The sequence below is a fragment of the Dermacentor silvarum genome, chromosome 5 (assembly GCF_013339745.2).
Source record: "Dermacentor silvarum isolate Dsil-2018 chromosome 5, BIME_Dsil_1.4, whole genome shotgun sequence".
NCBI lineage: Eukaryota > Metazoa > Arthropoda > Arachnida > Ixodida > Ixodidae > Dermacentor > Dermacentor silvarum.
In genome coordinates, this window is record NC_051158.1 from 17,552,761 (window position 1) to 17,574,062 (window position 21,302).

Consider the following 21,302-nt stretch of genomic DNA (forward strand, 5'->3'; position numbering starts at 1 on the left):
GCCTGCGCCGGCCAGTACGACGCCTGCAACAGCCCCGACAACAACTTCAACGATCGTCCTTACGTAACCTAAAGACCCAGGGACGTTCTGCGGTACGGATGAAGTTGACGTCGAAGATTGCATTGCCAATTATGAAAGCATGAGTGAGATCAATCGTTGGACCCGACGATGATGCTGGCGAACGTGCTTTTTTATCTGAAAGGAACGGCAAAGGTGTGTTTCGGTAACCATGAGGCAGAGATTGGAAGTTTGGACACTTTCAAATCAAAACTTAGTGCCTTGTTTGGGAAGCCAATGGGTGGAAAGTCAGCCGCAACGAAAGAGCTATTCATCCGCGCTCAGACGTCTATGGAACCTTACATATCCTACATTCAGGAGGTCTTGGCTCTTTGCCGTAAAGTGGACATGGGCATGACGTAGTTTGGTGACGTGCTTAAGGGAATCGCAGGCAATGCGTTCAACCTATTACTGTGCCGAAATTGGCGACCGTCGACGCAATTATTGAAGAATGCCGGCGTTTTCAGCAGCTCAAAAGTCGGCGTATTTCGAGGTCATTCACTCGGCTACCGAACAACGCCCTGACGTCATCACGCGAAGACGGACATGCCTCTCGTCTGCAGTCGTCGCCACCATCGGAACTTACATGAATCGTCCGTCGGGAAATCGAAGTAATTGCTCCTGGTCTCCCCAACAGTGGCCACGGCCATTTTCACGTGCCGGTCGTTTCCCTGATCCAGTCCATTGTGCGAGAGGAACTCGGCAACTTGGGTTTCGCCGTCTTCACCATTGCTCAGTCTCGGACAACTGACTTTCGTCCTAGGTCGCCACCTCGCCCAAGATCGCCGCCCCAGGAACAACGGTTCTATCAGTGCTCTCGTAATCCGGCTGAATGGCGCACGGCAGATGATCGGCCGATTTGTTTTCATTGCCCCCGCATCGGTCACGTCACGTGCCATTCCAACAACCGTTGGGTGTCGCCGTTAATCCGGGATGACACTGATAGCCGCACCAACAACTACCGCCGTTTTGAGCCGACTCAGCCATACAAGCCATACAACAGTGACAGCTACCGCCGCTTCCAGCCTTTTGAGCGGTACAACATCGATGCCACCCCTACGCTGCACAGCCGTTCGCCGTCGCCCCGAGGTCACCAGTCCCGTTACCGTCAGCGCGTCGTGCGTCGTCTCCTTCGCCTCTACGACGACGTCCGACATCGCCGCTCAGCCTCCGACAGGGAAACTAAGGGATGCAGCTCTTAGAGGTGACGCTGCATCGTTGACTTACACCTCAAATCCTCTCTTCGTATTGCTGACACGACGAAACTTGATTGACGTTGATGTTGATGGCTTAACTGTTCCCGCACTCGTCGATACTGGGGCACAAATCTCCGTGATGAGTAATCAACGTCGTCGCTGCCTCAGGAAAGTACTTACACCCGCCGCTACTCGTATTATTCGCGTCGCTGATGGAAGAAGCCCCGCAGTCATCGGAATGTGCGCATCTCGCATCACCATCGCCGGTCACCATATATCTGTTTTGTTTACTGTTCTCGGGCAATGTCCCAACGACGTCATTCTCGGACTCAATTTCTTGTCGGCCCATGCCGCTCTCATTGGCTGTGCAACCGGTGTCCTTCAACTCGAGCTTCCTCAACTCGCTGGTGTTCCAGCTTTACCATCACACCGCTTATTCTCCGTCGATTATGTTCGGTTGTCACGGCAAGCCGCCACGTGTGTTGCTTTGACGACGGCAGCACCAGTTCCAGACGGCGACTACATGGTATCTTCACTAGTTGACGTGCTGTTGACCAGAAATGTTGATGTGCCTCACACCCTCGTGACTGTTGTAGACAACCACGTCCTGCTCCCGCTCCTCAACTTCAGCAACTCGACCCAAGCGCTCCCGCAAGGCATATCAGTGGCCAGCGTGTCAGCGCTTGATGAATGCGACGTCGCGGCACTAGACGCCGACACTTGTTCGTCCTTTCTCGCAACCGGTCCGACAGTCCCTCCCCGACGAAATTACCACGATGATTGCCCCTGATCTTCCGACTTGTCAAGCCGCGGAGCTCCACCACCTGCTAACGACCTATAGGGATATCTTCGACTTCGATGAGCACCCTCTTGGTGAAACGTCTCTCGTAAGTCATCGAATACGTACCGGAGATGCTATTCATATCAGACGGCGACCATATCGTGTGTCCCATTGCGAACGCCAGGTCATACAAGGAGAAGTCGACAAGATGCTCTTTATAGGCGTCATAAAGGCTTGCTCAAGTCCGTGGGGTGCCACCTGTCGTCTTGGTAAAAAAATAAGGATGGCAGCTGGAGATTTTTACGTCGATTAATCGTGCTTATACTAAAAGACGCGGCAGCAAGACAAAGCACGTAACTGAATCGTCACCGAGTCAAATCAGCGCGTACAGCGCGTCGTAATTGCAGCCTCCGCGATCAACTTCAGAAACATTTTCAGAGCTAATTGCGGAGGCCACGCTCCGCTGTGCTGAGTACGGTGAACGCTACCTAGGTGGCGTTTGGTAGTGCTTCTTGATGCCAGCGTCCTTCGAATGCTGGCATCGAGGCGTCGTAGTGCTGAGACCACCGAAGCGTTTCACTGTCGGTGCGCGTTAGTGTCATAATGCAGTACTTCTCTTTCTGCTCGTAGGCGGCGGCACCGCCCGAGCAAGAGCGCGGTACACGGAGGAGTGTTAGATATATAAGGCGCGTCTGTGTAGCTCTCTGCAAATGCGTTTGTGGGCAATGGGTTAAACGCTCGGCGATCTATCGGCGCGGACCGAGAGGTCGTGGTTCGATTTCCAAACTTTGCATGTTTGTGGAACTTTTTCTTCTGGTTTCTTTCTTTGTATTATGAAACCGCAGACGTATATCCGCTGCCACGGATCGAGGACGCCCTGTACTGTCTTCACGGTGCGAGATACTTCTGATCCATGGGCCTGCGCTCGGGTTATTGGCAGATTTCTGTTGATTACTTGGACCGAGATGAAACTGCCTTTATCCCACCGGACGGCCTCTATCAGTTCAAAGTTATGCCCTTTGGTCTGTGCAACGCCCCCGCTATGTTATAACGCGTGATGAACTCTCTCCTTCGTGGATACAGATAGTCCATCTGTCTCTGCTACCTAGACGACGTCATTGTGTTTTCCGCAACGTTTGAAAGTCACCTTACTCGTTTGGCGACCATTGTAGCTGTCTTTCGTCGAGCAGGACTCCCGCTAAACTCGAAAAATTGTAATTTCGGCAGACAACAAATCACTGTTCTTGGTCATCTTGTAAGTGCTAGAGGTGTACAACATGACCCTGCCAAGATTAGCACTGTGAAAAAGTTCCCTGTGCCCTCGTCTACTAAAACTGTTCGGAGTTTTGTTGAGTTATGCTCGTACTTCGCTCTTTTATACGCCATTTCGCCATCATAGCCCGACCCCTAACCGACCTTCTCGAGAAGGACGTGCCCTTCTCGTGGGGTCTCGACCAAGCAACTGCGTTCTCGGCGCTGATCAACTTGCTCACTTCACCTCCTATATTGGTTTCCGATTATGTTCGGTTGTCACGGCAAGCCGCCACGTGTGTTGCTTTGACGAGGGCAGCACCAGTTCCATCCGCGCCTACTGTGGTTCGCGCAGAGGCTAGTGGGCATGCAATCGGCGCCGTGCTCGCTAAGCACCAGCATGACCACACACTGTTATTGCATACGCCAGCTGCCTGCTCTCCACGTCTGAATGGAATTATTCGATCACAGAGCGCGAGTGCTTTGGGTTGGTTTTGGCTGTCGCAAAATTTCGCCCGTATTTGTACAGCCGCGCATTCGCTGTTCTTACCGACCACCACGCTCTTTGTTGGCTGTCATTGCTCAAGGACCCAACTGGTCGCCTTGGTCACTGGTATCTGAGACCATAGGAATATACCTTTGAGGTAATTTATAAATCGGACAAGCTACATCACGATGCCGATTGTCTTTCGCGCCATGCGTAGGCACCTGCTAGCCTCACTGACCATGACCATGATTCCTGTGTGCTGGCCATCTCTGATTTACGCGACATCGGCACCGAACAGCGTCGGGATGCAGCCCTAAAACTTACCAGTCAGCAACTCTCTTCAGCACGTTCCGACCCTGCTCTGCGCCAGTATGTCCTACGCGATGACGTCTTTACTGTCGCAACATGAAACCTGACGGGCCGGAATTCTTGCTAGTTATTCCCGACACCTGCGCACCACCATTCTTCACCATCTGCATGATGCTCCAACTGCGGGACACCTGGGCCTTTCACGCACCTACGGCCGCGTGCGACAGCGGTTCTTTTGACCTGGCTTGTACCGTTGGGTGCGCCGATACGTTGCTGCCTGCGAGCGCTGTCAGCACCGCAAACGTGCTGCTCTTCCACTAGCTGGCCTGCTTCAACCTGTCAACATTCCACTGGAGCCCTTCTTCCGCATTGGCCTTGACTTGCTCGGACATTTCCCTACATCCGTATCCGGCAACAAATGGACTGCATTCACAACTGACTACGCCACCAGATATGCCATCACGCGCACCATGCCCAGTAGCTGCGCTACCGACGTTGCACACTTTCTGCTCAAAGACGTCATTCTTGGACAGGGGGCTCCGCGCAAGCTTCTTACCTATCGTGGCTGCTGTTTCTTTGCAAAGGTAATTGACGAAATTCTGCATAGCTGCTCTACTAAACATCGCCTTACGACAGCCTACAATCCACAGATGGTGGAGGTGAATTTTTTATTACACCCGTAAAGAGGGGATCATTCCTAGGACCGGTTGAGCTGGCTTAGAGGAGGTCGGCGGGGATCCCTTGGGATTCCGCGGCCTCCACCGCACGCTGGATGAGCCGACGTTGGTCTGCTGGCTCGGAGCTACGCAGGAGGGACTCCCACGACTCTGGGGTGTTTGTTTTGTCTGTGTTGTCGTGCGTACAAGTCCACGCCATGTGTATGAGAGTGGCCGGAGCTGAGCAGTGTTTGCACCGAGGTGTTATTTGTTGCGGAAAGATTTTACTGTATAAGAGGGGGTGTGGGAAGCTACCTGTTTGTAGTTTGCGCCATTGGACGGCCTCGCGCCTTGTTAGATCACGGTGTGCGGGAGGATATATGCATCTCCCGAGTCGGTAGTACTGGAGGATGTCCGTGTAAGTGGTGAGTAGAGAATCGCGCGAGATAGTGGTGTCAGGGGAATCGGGGCGGTGGATCCTACACTCGGCTCGGCAGCTAAGATCTCGAGCAAGTGTATGCACCTGGACGTTTCCCCTGAGCGATTCATGGGCTGGAGCCCACAGGAGTAAGCGGGATGTGGAGGAGGGGGGAGTAGAATGCAGAATGTGTGATGCCGGGCGAGAGATACGGCCGGCATCGTAGTTGCGGATCGCCTGTTGAGAATCACTTATGACGACTTTGGTAATAGGATCAGCTAGCGCAAGCGCAATGGCAACCTCCTCTGCTGCGGTGACTGTTTCTGCGTTGCGAATGCTGCAGGCTGTGTACCAGCTGCGGTGCGGGGCGAGGGCTGCCGCCACCATCGCTGGTTTCGAGGGGTGGTAAGAGGCGTCCGTATACGTGACATCTGGACGTCCACTGAAGCGTTTCTCGAACTGTCGTGCACGATCGGCCCGTCTCTCGGCGTGGTGTTCCGGATGCATCCGTTTGGGAATGGGAGGTATTCGGAGATTTTGACGATATTCCTGTGTAAGGTCAATATAATTGGGGGCCGCCCTCGTTGGTGAGATCCCAACTTGCTGCAGTACCGCGCGGCCAGCGTGTGTGAGTGACAACCGCTCGTATTGGGCGGTGAGGGTAGCTTCGATCAGTTCGCTCATGGTGTTGGAGATGCCGAGAGCCATAAGCTTGTGAGTAGCTGTTGACATGGGAAGACCCAGGGCCGTCTTGTATGCTTTTCGAAGTGACGCCTCTAGCCGTTCGCTTTCGGCGCGGATGAGACGTAAGTAAGGTGCGGAGTAGGTGATGCGGGAGCAGATGAAGGCTTGGACGAGGCGCAGGAGGTTGCACTCTCGCATACCTCGGTGCTTGTTGGAGACTCGCTTGAGAAGACGTCCGATCTGTAGCACCGACTGGTCGATGCGTTGGAGCGATATATTGTTGCTGCCGTTTGCCTGTAGGTGTAGGCCCAGAATCCTGATGTGATCTGTACGAGGGATGGGGTTTCCTTGCACCTGGAGGTTGATCTCAGGAAGTATTTTTGGTGGGCGTCGTCCTGGGGACGGGATGATTATATACTCTGACTTAGTCGCCGAGCAGCTGAGGCCAACTGTATCCAGATAGCCTCCGACCCGATCGATGGCGGTCTGGAGAGTCTCTTCGATCTCGCCGTCACTGCCGTGTGTGATCCAAAGAGTAAGATCGTCAGCATAAACGCTGTGGTGTAGGTGGGGAATGTCAGCCAGAAGCTTGGGCAGGCCTATCAGTGCAACGTTGAAAAGCAGCGGCGAGAGCACTGAGCCTTGCGGCGTGCCGCGGTTGCCAGGAGAGATGATGGAGGGATGTCCCGTGCCGACGCTGAGTTGTATCTTGCGGTCGGTCAGGAAGTCTCGGACGTATGCATACGTGCGATGTCCGACGCCGAGAGTCTGGAGTTGTTGAAGAATCGCTTCATGGAGGATATTGTCGAAGGCCTTGGCAACATCGAGGCCGACGATGACTTTCGTGTCTAGTGTGCGACGCATGACTACCTGGTGATGGAGAAGAAGCATTATGTCGGGGGCTGCTAAGTGAGGACGGAAACCGAACATCGTGTCTGGTAGGAGGTGGTTGTCTTCGAGGTAGCGAAGAAGTCTGGACTGGATAACGTGTTCCATTAACTTCCCAACACAGGACGTGATAGAGATGGGACGGATGTTGGCCAAGGTTGGTGGTTTTCCCGGCTTGGGGATGAAGACTAGCTTGGCGCACTTCCATTCCTGCGGGATGGTACCGCTCGCCCAACACTCTTGAAGGTAGTCGGTGAGGGCGTGAATAGACGCGTCATCTAGATTCCTAAGCATCGTGTTAGAAATGCGGTCGGGGCCGGCCGCAGAATTGGTCTTGAGGCGATTGAGTTCTGCACGGACCTCCGCTAAAGAGATCGGGGCGTCTAGGCCAGGGTTGGCCGAGCCCTGATAGGGGGGAAGGGTGGTTGCCGGTTTGGGGCGGATGTAGGTGTTAATGAGCTCTTGTTTGAGCTCATCTGGTGTCCCAGGATACTGATGGAAGATTCGCTCAAGCTGTTGGCGTGCTCGGAGATCGCCTCCGGCCGGGTCCATTAGATGTCGGAGCAGGTTCCACGTGTTACGAGCGTTCGGAGTCTTGTTCATCTGGTCACAAATGTTGTGCCAGCTCTGGCGGGTGAGTTCTATTGCATAGTTCTCAATGTTCGTGTGGGCGCGCGCCAGCCGACGGCGGATATCGCGGTCCCATTTTCGAGTGGCGAGAAGAGCTTCGAGCGACTTCTTGCGCTCCCAGAGATGGGCGTAGTAACGGTCGCAGTGTGGGACTGTGTCCTCAACCTCGACGGTTTGCGTGGCGTCAGTCACTTGTTTGACGATTTCGGCTGTCCATGCTTTGATGTCGGTAATAACGGGAGGTGTGGCCTGCTCTTTCCTGTGCGTGCGAAAGGAGTCCCAGTCAATCACCTGAGTCGGCCGCATACGTTGCCTCGTGGGCTCTTGTATCACGATCTCGAGAATGAAGTGATCGCTTCCAAAATTTTCGTGAGTGTGACACCAAGTAGCTTTGACTCCGGAGCTGGCAAAGGCGAGATCCGGCGTTGTATCTCGGTGTAGGCCCGAACCGAGTCTAGTGGGGTAGGAGACGTCTGTGATGAGGGTGAGCTGGTGCGTATATTCCAGTCATTCCAGAGGCGTCTGCCTTTGGCCGAGTCGTAGTGGTAGCCCCAAGCGTGGTGATGCGCGTTGAAGTCACCGATGATGAGGAGAGGCCGCCCTTGCGCTAGCTGCTGGGCTTTGAGGAAAAGGGGTCCGAAAACGTCTTTATGGGCCCGGGGAGGGCTGTAAACATTTAGCACAAACAGGCTAGTGCGACGTTTGCGCGAGGGTCGAGGTAATTTTTCTAAGAATACGTGTTCGGGAAAAGTAGGATCCAAATTGTGTTGGAGGACAGTGAGATTACGTTTGACGAGAGTGGCTACTTGAGGCTTTACTCGTTCCGATAGGTATGTACTGAAACCGGCAAGTTGCGTGTTCTTGCCACCTTCTTGAAGGGCTATCAATTCGGGGCGATCACTCGCGGTGAGGAACTGTTGGAGGACCGGACGCTTACGTGCGAACCCACGACAGTTCCACTGCCAGACGGTGGTGTTACCCGAGCTGACCGCCATGACTGACCTGGGAAAGTTTTGGGGTTGGAGGGAGTGGTGGCGCCGAGTCCGCGAGTTCAGCGACCGCTTCGGGTTTTCCCTGGGCTTCTATAGTTTTACTCAGGGTCTCAATTTGTTGGGCGATCTGTGAGCCGATTGTGTGGAGTGACCGTTCGATGTGTGCTTCTAGAGCTCTGATGTGAGTTTGACTGAGTTCGTATTTTTGCTCGAGTCTGTCGAGACGTGCCTGCCAATCCTCCGCTGGGGGGTCGTTGTCGGCCGGGGCTTTGCGTTTATGTGTGGCTCTGCTGGAGGGTGTGATCTCCATAGGTACCGCCGTAGGTGGGACCTGCGGAGCTGGCGGAGACGGGGTGTGTGAAGCGGTTCGCTTTTCGAGAGCGTCTACTCGGAGTATGAGTTGTTGGATGACTGCTGTCAGTTCTACAATCGCTTTGTGTGTGTCTGGAGTCCCTTCCTGCGTACTCACCGGTAGTTGATGTTCTTGTTGGATGGGCGGAGATGGCGGTGGCCCAGGTGGCTGCCGCGGAGGAGGAGAAGAGGCTCGGGGCTGCTGGATGACTGCAGGTGGCCCGTGTCGGCTCCGGGAGGGAGTCCGGGACCGCCCCCGGTGAGTGGTAGACTCGAGCGATGGAAAGGAGCTCGAGCGGTCCCCGGGGCTGCCGCTGCCGGCTGCCGGAGCGATGGCGGTCCCATAGGCTGGTGTGCTGAAGCGTGACCTGCTTTGCAGGCTCTTGGGCCTTGAGTATGTTCGCCTCGGCTTGTCGGTAATTCTCCCACTGCCGGCGCTTGACCGTGTAGGGGATCCTGTAGATTTCCTTGCAGCGACTATCGCCCGTGAAATGTTCCTCCCCACACAGGCGACAGGTTGGTTTGCACGTGTGGTCGTTTGGCGGATTTGATAGCCCGCAGCCTCTGCATTTGGTCGTTGGGCTAGCGCAGACGTCGGCTCGATGACCGAGCTCGCCACAGTGATAACACACTTCGTACTTTTTCTTGAATAAGTTACATCTGTGTCGACTGTTGCAAAAGTAGACCCAGGTCGGCACTTGGGGCTGAGCGAACGTAATGAGTACTGCAGTGGTGTTCCCGAGCCGCCGAAAGTCCACTATGGGGCTCTTGCGTTGCCCAGGGGGCGCTGCAAAAATGGTGCTAAAAAGCGCCCTCAATCCGAAACTGGGTAGTACCAAGCTCGGTCGTCTGCTTCGGGAAGCACGTTTACAATATGGACCCGCCACTTTCGGTTGTGTTGTACCACGGCTTGCAGCGAATATCGGGCGCCGAAGATTTTTCCATGGGTGGCATGCTGCGTAAAGGCAAGAAATTATGCAACGCCGAATACGTGTACGCCATTCAAGAATTAAGCGGCGTAGTTTTAGCGCGATGGCAATCGCAAGTGAAGCGAGTCACGCACGTGCGAAGTTGAACTTCAGGTAAGGGTTGCACGCTGCTAGATTCAGGCGCACAAACGTGAGGAAATGCTTTCTATAAATGAATTCAGAGCAGCGATAAGTGGACATATGTACGGAACTGCTCGAGCGCACGACGGTACGCGCCGCGACGGCAGCGGTCTTTCAGCATGCCTCGGTGTACGAACTGCTCGAGCGCACGATCGTACGCGCCGCGACGGCAGCGGTTTTTCGACATGCCGCGAAACGGCGAGTCTCCTGCAATCTTTGTTGACTGCATGCCGCTAGACAAGTAGTTATGACTGCGCTGTAGTAGCGGCCATCTGTCCAGCAATTGATAAATAAGCTCGCAGTAACGTACGTACGTGCCAATCGCGCTGCAGCGCGCGCTCGTGCACTGCTCGCTTGATGTAGCTTTTAATGACAGCGCTCGAACATAGATGTGCTGTAATCGATACTACCTTGCTGTGCTGCCTAAACGTGCTGGCTTGAGGTCAAGGATGAGCACATTCAACTCTAACCTGTGCTGCTCGTAGTGGGGTAGTGAATTATCACCGAATCAGCCCGACCATTTGTGGTCATTTGCACACACCTGGTCACTTCACCACTTCGCACCGGTCGAATTGTTAATTGTCGCTGTGGCCGGGTCTCGAATCGTGAATCACCAGCCATGCCTGCTGCTATGTCGGTCTTCCATTTCGCTTACCCAGCTCGACGAACTGCAGTTAACCAGCGCGCCCGACGCTCCGCAGCGCGAGGCCTTGAAGGAAAATGGTAGAATCAGATGTTGGGATTCAGGCATTCTTGTTCATGGCAGCCCACGACGCAGCAGTAACGACGGAGACGCTATTTCGAGGGTGAGCTAGGTCTCTCCGGATCGGCGTCGCCGATGTCTTCTGCTTCCAGCATTACGTCCCACGGCACACGGAGAGTCCGTTTTCGTAAAACTATAGGCTGCGGCCAGCTCGCAGCCTGGTCGCCATGGTCTGTGAGAAGTGGCGAGCCTTTTCGCATTCGAAACAGGGCAGAAAAAAGTGCGAATCGACGCAAAACGCGGGCTAGAAACGTACTTCGCCAAAGCCAGGGCTCAATACTATCCAAGCTGGTACTACCCAGATGACGTTTTTCGCCGCCACCAGGCGCCGCTACTATACCTCAAACTCCAGCGCAAGACGCCCATGGCTGGGTTGCGGTCATCTTGCAATTCTGCTTGAATTGCATCTCGGTCCAGTCGAAGATCGACGCCGCGAATTACACCGCGGCCCGAGCTATCGTCTGGAGCACAGCAGACGGAGACCTCATGCTCCTTGTTGTCGATGGTGATCGCTTTGAGTCGTAGGACCTGTTCAGCTCTTTGGACGTCTGGGGTGCAGTACGCGAAGGTGTTCTGAATCAGGTTAGCTTGTATTAGGTCTTGGTGACGCACGGCGTCCCTGGTGAAGCGAGCAGCCATGCAGATCGCTTCCAGTAGTTGGTAGGTCGAGATCTTGGAGAGTAGCAGTCCGCCGCGTGGGCGCACTATCAGCTTGAGGGCGTTGCTGGGTAAGCGAGGCTGGTTCGAAGCTACAGATTTCTTGGCTAGTAAGCGTCCTCGCTGCCGAGGCGTTGGTTCAGATGCCTTCTTCCTCGCAGGTGCACCCGAGGCCTGGCCTTTGTTGTTTTGCGGCGGTTGATCCGGTCCCGCTTTGTCTCCGAGTAAATCGGGTACGGCTTGCCCTGGTGTTGTTCGCGCTACCCGTAGCTTGTTAACTTTAGTCAACCAATCACTGGCTGCTAATTCCTCCCGAGAAATTGGGATGCCCTCTATTGCGACCTTCATGGTGAACTACGGCGTGCGGACTCGGCCGACGACGCGGCGCAGCTGGAGAACGCACAGCTGCGTCGCGGAGCTCCGTACTCTTCGGCCCGACGCGGTAGGCCTAGCGAAGCATCCGGCGTCGTCGCAGGAGAATGTTGGCCTTAAAAAGGTCACTGGTCGTCACACGTACTTCTGGTTGGTGTCTCTAGAATCCTCTCGTCGTTAGGAAGCAGGCGACATCGATGAACGTACGCTAGGATCTCACTGTCCAGGGTGAAGCCAAGAAATCGGCGCAGCCCATCAGAATTGCGTCCGTCGAACGCGTTGCGGGGCGCGTCTCCGTGTCGAATGTGAAGGGGGAGAGCATTGCTATGCGGGTTATATTGCCGCACCATTCTATCACTAATGTTGCTCATAGCTTGTCTTACATTCTTGACAAAGCTATTCTTCGGAATTTTGAGAATGACAACCCACAAGCAAATGTCATGAAACAAAACAACCACAGCGCATGCCTTTATGGTAAATCTTCTCAGACTGAAATATTAAAAGTGCGAAACAATAACGGGAACCTGAAAATGATGTAAATTAATTGGCGCGGCTGTGCACTATCTCCGGAATCGGCCCGCTCAAGAGGCCGCGTTTCTACCAGAAAGCTCGCCTTCGTGCATACCCTATTGCAAAAACCAGCGTCTTCCAGTGCCTTCCAGTGTGAAACCAGCGCGTTTTTTGACACTGGGTAGCACTGGGGACGCTGGCGCACGCTGGGAGTCACTGGGAGTCACTGCGACACTGGTGAGATCGCTGGAGAAGTGCTGGGTCACACTGGGCTAGACGCTGGTTTCACTGCTATGACGCTGGGGCGCACTGGTGTGCGCTGTACACGCGCTGGAGTTCGCTGGCTCGTACTGGGGACTGCGCTGGTTTCGTTTGTGCCGCACTGCCGGAGTATAGGCGCTGTTGAATATTAAATGCTTGATACAATTTTATGATCATCTCTCCTGTCAAAAAACAGACTCCTGTCCTAAATATGGCGCTATAAGTTGGGATCATAAATGTCTATTTCGTGTCGGCGGTGCTGCAGCTTGGAATAAAGGTGTGTGATGCTAGCCCATGCATATATGCTACACTTGAGATCACTTTCGCTTTGTACATTTTCCTTTTGACTGTGCAGATAGGTGTATTCGTGAACGAAATTACGCAAACGCAGATAACGCCTCGTTTTCTAGTAGTTTGTATGCAATCAATGACTGCGAGTGGTCGCAGTGTTGTACAGTCGACAAGAAACCGAGCAGCCGTTCAGCCGCGTTCGAACGGACCTCAGAAAGCCTGCCGCTGATTGATATTATCGCACCGACAACAAAGCTGCGATGATTCGTGCGCTTCCACTTTCCCTGCTGTACTAAAAATAGTAGTTAAAAGGTTCTGAATCTCAAGTACAAACATTTTTGCATCCGCCCGGTAACCACACTGAGATCGTTCGCTTTAACCGAAGGTTAAGCCTACCGTACCAGCCGAGTTCGTCTACACTCTATCGGCCCGTCTGGGCTGAGGAATCAACAAGTCTAACGAGGATAAATCACTGTGTAGTTCACCTTTCCCATCGGTGTTTTTAAACAGACCATTCTTTAGTGTGTACAGTGTCAGCATAACAAGCGATGAGCGCCGATATGACGTTATAAACATACCTATATGTGCTGTCGCCGAAGGCTGTCAGCCGCGTTAACCGACCGTTTCTCTTACGGAGATATGTGCCTAAACATACGTGTCGATTGAAAAGCATTGTCGAGCTATGGAAATGTTGCATTACCGTTGCGCGAAGAATAAGAAACGGCTGTAAAAATTGGCCTTAACGGCCCGTACAACATTCCGGGTCGGCGGTTCTTTAAGGCTTTTTTCGTTGTTAATATACCAATCGCAAAAGCAAATCGGTGTTGCAGCACTTCCAGGCATACTATGCAATACGGACAACAACTTTTTCGTTCTGATAGAGGCGTAAGTTTTAGTTGAAGGCGATATCGCATCTACCATGTCTGTGCGAGACGTCTGCTCAAAGCTACAAATGTGTCTGCGCGTTGACATGGCAAAATATGACGAGGTAACCGTGGATTGGCGTAGTGGTAAGACACTGGGCTTGGGATCTGTAGGTCCGAGGTTCGAATCCTAGCGAGCTCTTTTTTCTTTCACTTTTTTTCTTCTTTTTTTATTGCATTACAACGTTCTCTGTTTCTTTCTGTACTCGAAAAAATATATAAGGTAGCCAGGCACCACGTATTTCTCGCTCTAGAGCTGCATTTCGCACCAGTACCCCGCGCCCAGCGCCTCCCACTATGCCGCGCCTTGCCAGCGTCCCAGTATCCAGCGCGCGACACTGGGCCCATAATCAGGCATGGCACTGGGCACTGGATACTGGGTTTTGCAATAGGGTAGCGTTCGGCGCCAGCGTTTCCCGGTAACCATTATGGTTGCATAAGCTGCAGCCGGTTGTCGGGAAGCGTAAGAAGCAGTCAGGGATCTTTGAATGCTATCGCGTTCCATTCTAGAAAAAAAATTATGGGGTTTCACGTGCCAAAACCAGATCTGATTATGAGGCACGCCATAGTGGGTGACTCGGGAAATTTGGACCACCTGGGGTTCTTTAACGTGCACCTAAATCTAAATACGTGGGTATTTTCGCATTTCGCCCCCAACGAAATGCGGCCGCCGTGGTCGGGATTCGATCCCGCGACCTCGTGTCGCCGTGAGGTTCCGTATAAAGTCCAACGGCGATAAAACCGTAGCCGCACGCTGTGTGTGCAAGTGAAAGTGTGCGAAGGTGAGCCGCCAACCACAGCTTAATCTCGCGCACGCGAGAGAGGAAGGCGGTGGGAAGCGCGCGGACTTCGTTCACTCGTGGTGCACAGGGAGGAGGCGACGGAGACGGTAGGTGTGTGCGTGTGTGGTTGGGGCGTTCTGCGTTTGCGGCTGCTGCTGACGGAGCTGCCACGCGGGCACCGTATCTTGAAAGCGATCTGCTATGTGGCCGAAGTGTGCGCCCGCGGGGCCTCATCTTCAGAGCGATCTGCGATGGGTGCGAAGTGCATGCGCCGAGTGCCGGTAGCTTAGTATACGCTGTGCTTTCGACGTTCGCGTTGAAGCGAGACGAGAGACAGCGCGAAGGTCAATTTGCCCGCTGCTGCTGGCGCGCTTTCCACCGTTTTGACGAGTTTCCGCGGTCATCGAGCGAGATGTGTTCATGTTTGCCTGTACGCGCGTGACACCGTGCTTGTTTATTTGGTTAGTAAGCGAACATTTACGACTTTATACGGCTGATAAAACTACTATCCTTACTTCGGATAGCTGGCTACTAATTTGCTATCGCAATCGATGCTTCGCCTTTCGGGAGAAACTGCGACTTTTTTGTATAGAAAATTTGTCGCAGTTTCACCCGAAAGGCGAAGCATCAATTGCGACAGCAATTAAATTAGTAGAGAGCTTTACGGAGTAAGGATAGTACTTTTATCAGCTGTATAAATTTGGACATGCAGCAGCACCAGCAACGCGCAGAACTGTTGTCGACGCCATGGGCGTTTTGCCCGCGTTCACACCGATCGCGCGCGGCGTTGGTGACTGTTGCCGGTGCCTCTGGGGGCGGCTCGGAAGTTTTCGACGAGATCAGAACGGGACACTCGTCGAGCAGCGTCGGAAGTCCTTCTCGCCTCGCAACGTTTTTATATAAATACGCATTTGGTGCCGCAGCTAAACGTCGCCTCCTCTCCCTCCCTCCCGTCCCCTCACGTCCTTTCGCGCGACGGAAGTCGCGTTTGCTCTCTGTATATGGTGATTGTAAAGGAAGAGATGCTTAATTCTGCAGCCCTTCAGGGAGCACGGCGCAGAACGCGCGTTTGCTCTCCGACGTGCGTTCGCTCCCCGTGAAAGCGCGCGTCCCTCACGCCCTTTCACTCGCACATACAGCGTCCGGAGCGCGGCGACGATTTCATCGCCGTTGACGTCATACGGAACCTCACGACGACGGCGACGACGATGGCAGAAATACGCTTTGGAGTGTCCATATAATTGCGATCGCAATAATAGTAGTAGTGGTTTATTGAGTAAAATGACGCTTATTTCTGCTGCCCTATATAAAAACGCATTTGGTGCCGCAGTTAAACGTCGCCTCCGCTCCCTCCCTCCTGTCCCCCCACGGCCTTTCGCGCGACAGAAGAAGTCGCGTTTGCTCTACGCTGTGTGCTCGCTCCCCGTGAAAGCGCGCGCCCCTCGCGCGCTTTCACTCGCACATACGGCATACGGCGCGCGGCGATGATTTCATCGCCGGTAGACTTCATACGGAACCGCACGGCGATGGCGACGGCAGAAATCCGCTTGGAGTGTCCATATAATTGTTATCACAATAAAAATGGGAGTTGTTTAAACAAAGGGTAAAACTGAATGCAATAGAAAGAGGTGGACACATGAAGTATTAAGCTCAGAAACGAGAACAGGGCCTGCGGAAGTAGCTGGAAGACTTGGTGCGAATCGAAACAGCTAATCTGGGTTTTGTGCCGCAAGAACTCCAGGACGTAAAAAGAAAACTATAAAGCTTAGAGGAAGATAAATACAGAAGTGCGATTATACGTGTACGAGCTGAAAACTATCTCGTGGGTGAAGCGCCAACAAAGCGAGCTTTGTCAGATGAAAGGCGTGCGCTCGAAGAAACGAAATATTGGAAAATAAATATAATGGTAAGATGTCGAGAGAACAGAAAGCTATCATCACGGTATCTGAAAGTCACTATCGAGAGCTGTTTGTTGCCGTGAGCCGAAAGAGCCGGGCTACGAGGATTAGTTCTTGGCAGAGATTATGACGCTAGACGAAGAGGAGACAATTTTATTAGAAAGGAATATTAGTATGGGAGAAATTGAGAGGGCTATTGAGGAACTAAGCTTGGGCAAAACTCCTGGCTCGGATGGGATTACAGAGGCATTTTACAAGGCGTTGAAGACGGATATGGCGACAGCATGGCATGAGGTATTTGCAGAGGCGCTCGAGCGGGGGACTTCACCTCCATCGTTCGATCGTGCACACAGTACTAATGCGTACCAAAAGGCAAAGATGGTAATATATTACGTAAAGTAACAGGATACAGGCCGATTATACGTTGACAAACGTTGATTACAAGGTTTTAATGAAAGTTCTTGCAGCAAGGCTGCAGGGACGGAAGTTAGTTGGGTCGCATCAGACATGCGGCATTATAGGGGAAGCAGAATATTAACAAATATTCATATGTAGCTAGAAGCATTTTAGAATATTGTGGTAGCGCTCTCCTCAAAGTAGTTAGGCTCCAAACAGATAGAGCGGAGGCTTTTCACTTGGTACCACATAGTGTTCTCTTTTTGTTACTTAACTATAGGACTTGGTTCCGTCATTTGTAAAGGCATCAAAATGGCATATCAAAGCTCGTGTACCAATTTCATTGTAAATGGTGAACTTTCACAACGCATACAAGTACTTTCTTCCGTTCGACAGGGTTGTCCATTAAGTCCTTTACTTTTTGCTTTATTTTTGGAGCCGCTCTGTAGAAAAATAGTTAATAGTACGGAAATCAGGGGGTTTAAGATACAAGCGTGTGAAGTGCGTGTTCTAGCTTATGCCGGTGACGTTACCCTATTTGCTGTAGATAGGGAGAGTGTTAGCTCATTATTGAGGAAACTGAAAGGTTTTGCCAAAAAGCGGCAGTCAAATTAATAGACAAAAGAGTATTGGCGTGCGGCATAGCCATTGGAATGCCACGCCCGGTGTTTTTGAAAATATACAGCGCCTCACGACACCTAGCACCTAGCAATTTCACCGCATCTTTGCCACGTTTATCTGGTTTATCTGGTGAACGCTAAAACATTTTTTCTCGTGGAAGCGAACATCAAGGACAAATTTGTTTTGTCGAGTGAAGAAAGGTGGTCTGTCGTTGTGTCACTTGTTTCTTCAGCAACTTGTATCACGTTTCATATTGATAAGAGACGAAAGGACCCCCCCCCCCCCTTTTTTTTTTTTTTCATACCATGCTAATAGTTGCTATGCCTGATTTTGTTTTGTTTTGTCAGCCATTGGACCTCGTTACACATTGCCACGGTTTTTGCGCGAACTTGTGACGTCATATATCGGTTCCTCGGGGCAAGATTTTCGCTTGAGTACTTTCCCAATGTAAAAAGAATGCGTCTTATGAAGTATCTTATTGAGAGTGTGTTCCCTGTACCATTGTTTTAAGAAGGGCGTGGGCAAGACGCACTCAAAAGGGTTAAAATATGTAGATACCGGCGAACGCTAAAATATTTTTCTTCAAGCTTCACACGGGAATCTTGCCTGTTAAAACGTGGTTAGAAGAAAGAGGGAGTTATGTGCCATGGGGAAGCAGATGATTTCTGTGCAACAAAGGTGAAATTATTGAACATGTTTTCTTTGATTGTAATAATGCCATATTCTTCTGGGATATATTACAAAGGACTTTAAATATATACCTACCCTTCAACCCCCATGACATTCGTTTTTTACCGTCTGAACGTGATTTTCAACAAATGGACGTCATCTTTTTACTCGGACTGCATGCAGTATGGCGTAGTTTGTTGGTATGTGGACACTGTGATGTTAAAGGCCGATCTGTGCATGAATACTTTGTGAAAATGGTTGTGAAATTACGCGATGTGTATAAGACGATTGACTGCGATGGAGATGTGATGTCAATGTTGGATACTTTAACACAGATAAAACGAGTGTGACCTGTGATCACAAACACCTATTTAGGCTTGTAGCCAAACTGGAAATAAAGCAAAAAAAAAAAAAAGCGCCCGTGCGTAATGGTTTCATTTTCGGCCTTCTGTTGGCTGTTGTCGCAGCAGCATCGATCGATACAAATCATGTTGTTTTTTTAAGCTTGGCGAATATAAATACATTTTGTACCAAACTTTCATTCGGAACAGTCTTAATATGCATGCGAAGCGTGGCTTTCATTGGTGCTTTGGATTTCGGGGTGCTATCTTGGCGGGCACACGGAGCGCCCGAAGAGGGTACACACAATATCTTATTATTTTTACTATCGCACCCGCTTTAGTGCAGGCGTACTTAATCTCGACCTGTGCAGGGAGTGCGGGTTTGATGACGGCTCGGCTGACGACAAATCCACGACGAGCGAACGCTGGCGATTTGCATGCACGCGCCAAGAACAGGGTGTCTCGGCCGTTCGTTCCGCCAGTTTCCGCAGTCTCCTGGTTCTGGTCTATGCAAATGTTTCTTGTGCTCGCAAGGCGCTCGAGTCACTCGAAACTCCAGAATGACTTATTAGTTGGTGTTTGCTTAACGACGTTGCTTCTCTAGTACGTGTATGATTGAACACTCACCTTTTGAATCGACTGCAGGTGCACACGAAGCAGGACCTGGCTTTCACATACGCTAATGCACAGCTTGCGTGAAACAGAGCGCTGATCGAACTGTGAACACGGCTGAACCGAGCAGCGAAACTCCCTGCGGAAAGTGGCCAGCGTATCGACAGCTGTCAAACAATTTTGCAAAGTCCGGGTGGTGCGACTTTCACGAAGGGGCGCTTTCAGATTAGCACCCCCCGAGCGATAGTGAAGGGAAGGCGGGTGAGGTCGCGTGTTTGGTAGACACGCAGCTTACAACGTCTCGGAGGAGGTCATCAGCTTGAAGCATGACATCTTCAAATCGCGAAGCGCAAACAGAGGGAAGAACTCGAACGCAAACAAAATACAAACGCCACAAGACGACTGAGTGCTCTCTCTTTTTTTTTCGACGTCCATCGCACTTCTTTGCGTGCGCTTAGTGAGTATGACTTGAATATGGAACGCGGTGGCCCGAAGAACTAAGCATTGTCGATCTGCGGGGTTAGGTGCCAAACAGTTAGCCGAAATGGCATTACAAGCCAACTAAATGGTTACACGTTGGCACAGTCCCTCTCTTTGTACAAAAGTCTTAACACAACCCCCCTCATCTTATCTGCTGTGCTCTCTCCTAACCCCACCCTCTAATGCTGACCGCCGTTCAGATGTCAGCAGATTGAGCTAGACAGATTGCGCTTGTTTCTATTCCCTCCTTTCTTCAACAAATGAATAAATAAACAACCACTTACCATGGTAACGAATGAAACACAGAGCCGACGACACTATTGAAGTGTGCAAATATCCAATGGTTCTTATACTCGTCGAGTACTTCTCGGCTTCTATTTCAAGTCTTTGATTGAAGGATACATGGCATCCGATAATGGCTGCATGAATACGGAAAAGGGTGTGAACCCGCCATCCCCCGGCCCATTCTGGTGTCCGTATTTGAGGCAACCAAGAACTGTGGTGACTATCTTTTGCCTCTTTAAGCTGCCCAGTTGAACAGGTCTTTTTTTTTTATGTTTTTTTTTTTAAGCGAGTAGCTTTATTTGGCGGTAGGTGATGGCGCCGTTGGTGGCCGAAGGTTGGACTTTGATCACCGATACAACGACGTTTCGAGGTGTGTTCGTCCCCAGCGCAAACTTCTATTAAGCGTCAAACACGCGCTGTATGGATCGGATGACGGATTGTAACGTGTGTTCAGCGCTATATATAGTTCATCGAGACTCACCTGCTGTTTGTCTATGCTAGATGTGCTGGTTAACGGGTCTGTTAGCAACGGAATTACCCAATTAAGCAACGAACGCTACCTGAATATTCTCACTACTTCTTTTACTAGAACAAATGTAGACCGTCAAGGGCATCATTCCTTTGAGAAATCTTTCTAGAGGCGTTCGGCTATTCGCTTATATTGACAATTATCGCCAGTGATTGGCGCACATTTTTTCTTTCTTTCTTCTTTTTTGTACACTTCTTCTGTCTTTCACTCACGCAGCACCGCGTGAGTTGAAGAAAAAAAAAGAAAGAAAAGGAATCAGTTTTCATTTTATCTTATAATTTATGCGTGTCTGTTTCTTTTCATACTTTTCGAAGAGGAATGCTCGGTATTAGATTTCATATTCTAATCTCATATTTTCTTAACATTCTTCAACGTGTCTTGAATCGATCAATCATCCCACTGGATGGCCCTCCCCTCCTCTCATTTTTCTCATTTTCACCTCTCAAACATTTTAGCAACCCGCTCGCCCCACCGTTGATAGCAATGTCTGGTAGACGTAGTAATTGATTGATTGATTCTGGGGTTTAACGTGCCAAAACCAGTTCTGATTATGAGGCACGCCGTAGTGGAGGGCTCCGGATTAATTTTGACCACCTGGGGTTCTTTAACGTGCACTACAACGCAAGCACACGGGCGTTTTTGCATTTCGCCTCCATCGAAATGCGGCCGCCGCGGCCGGGATTCGATCCCGCGATCTCGTGCTGGTAGACGTAGTAGACAGGGCCATGTCTACACCGTATTCGTCGAAGCGGAGGTATTTCCTACTTCACCGTAAACGGATAACGTCACCACTCCAAAGTGCGTGCCGCCTAGTCCGCGCTTGCAGGCATCCTTTGAACACGTCCATCGACTAGCACTGCCTTTGCACAACGAAGGCACGTTAGACACACAGGTTTACAACCGTAATTTTACACCCTACCTTACCAACCTAGTTTACAACCGAAAGCTTATATTGGACAGATCGGCAGGTGCCTCAATATCAAACTAAAAGCACATAAACATTCACTTAACAACCATAATGCTTCACATCTAGCGTCGCATTGTTTTCATTGCGGTTGTAAACCTTTGTTTGAGTACACAAAAGACCTTTCAAGACAAAAATG

General features: G+C 51.4%; 1 protein-coding gene across 1 annotated transcript; it reads right to left on the minus strand.

Moving 5' to 3' along the window:
* Positions 1-4,798: 4,798 nt before the first annotated feature.
* On the minus strand, positions 4,799-6,862 carry LOC125945315 (uncharacterized). The gene has a single exon (XM_049667087.1). It carries the CDS (start codon positions 6,833-6,835, stop codon positions 4,799-4,801), a length of 2,037 nt encoding a protein of 678 aa, XP_049523044.1. The 5' UTR covers positions 6,836-6,862.
* Between the last annotated feature and the right edge of the window lie 14,440 nt (positions 6,863-21,302).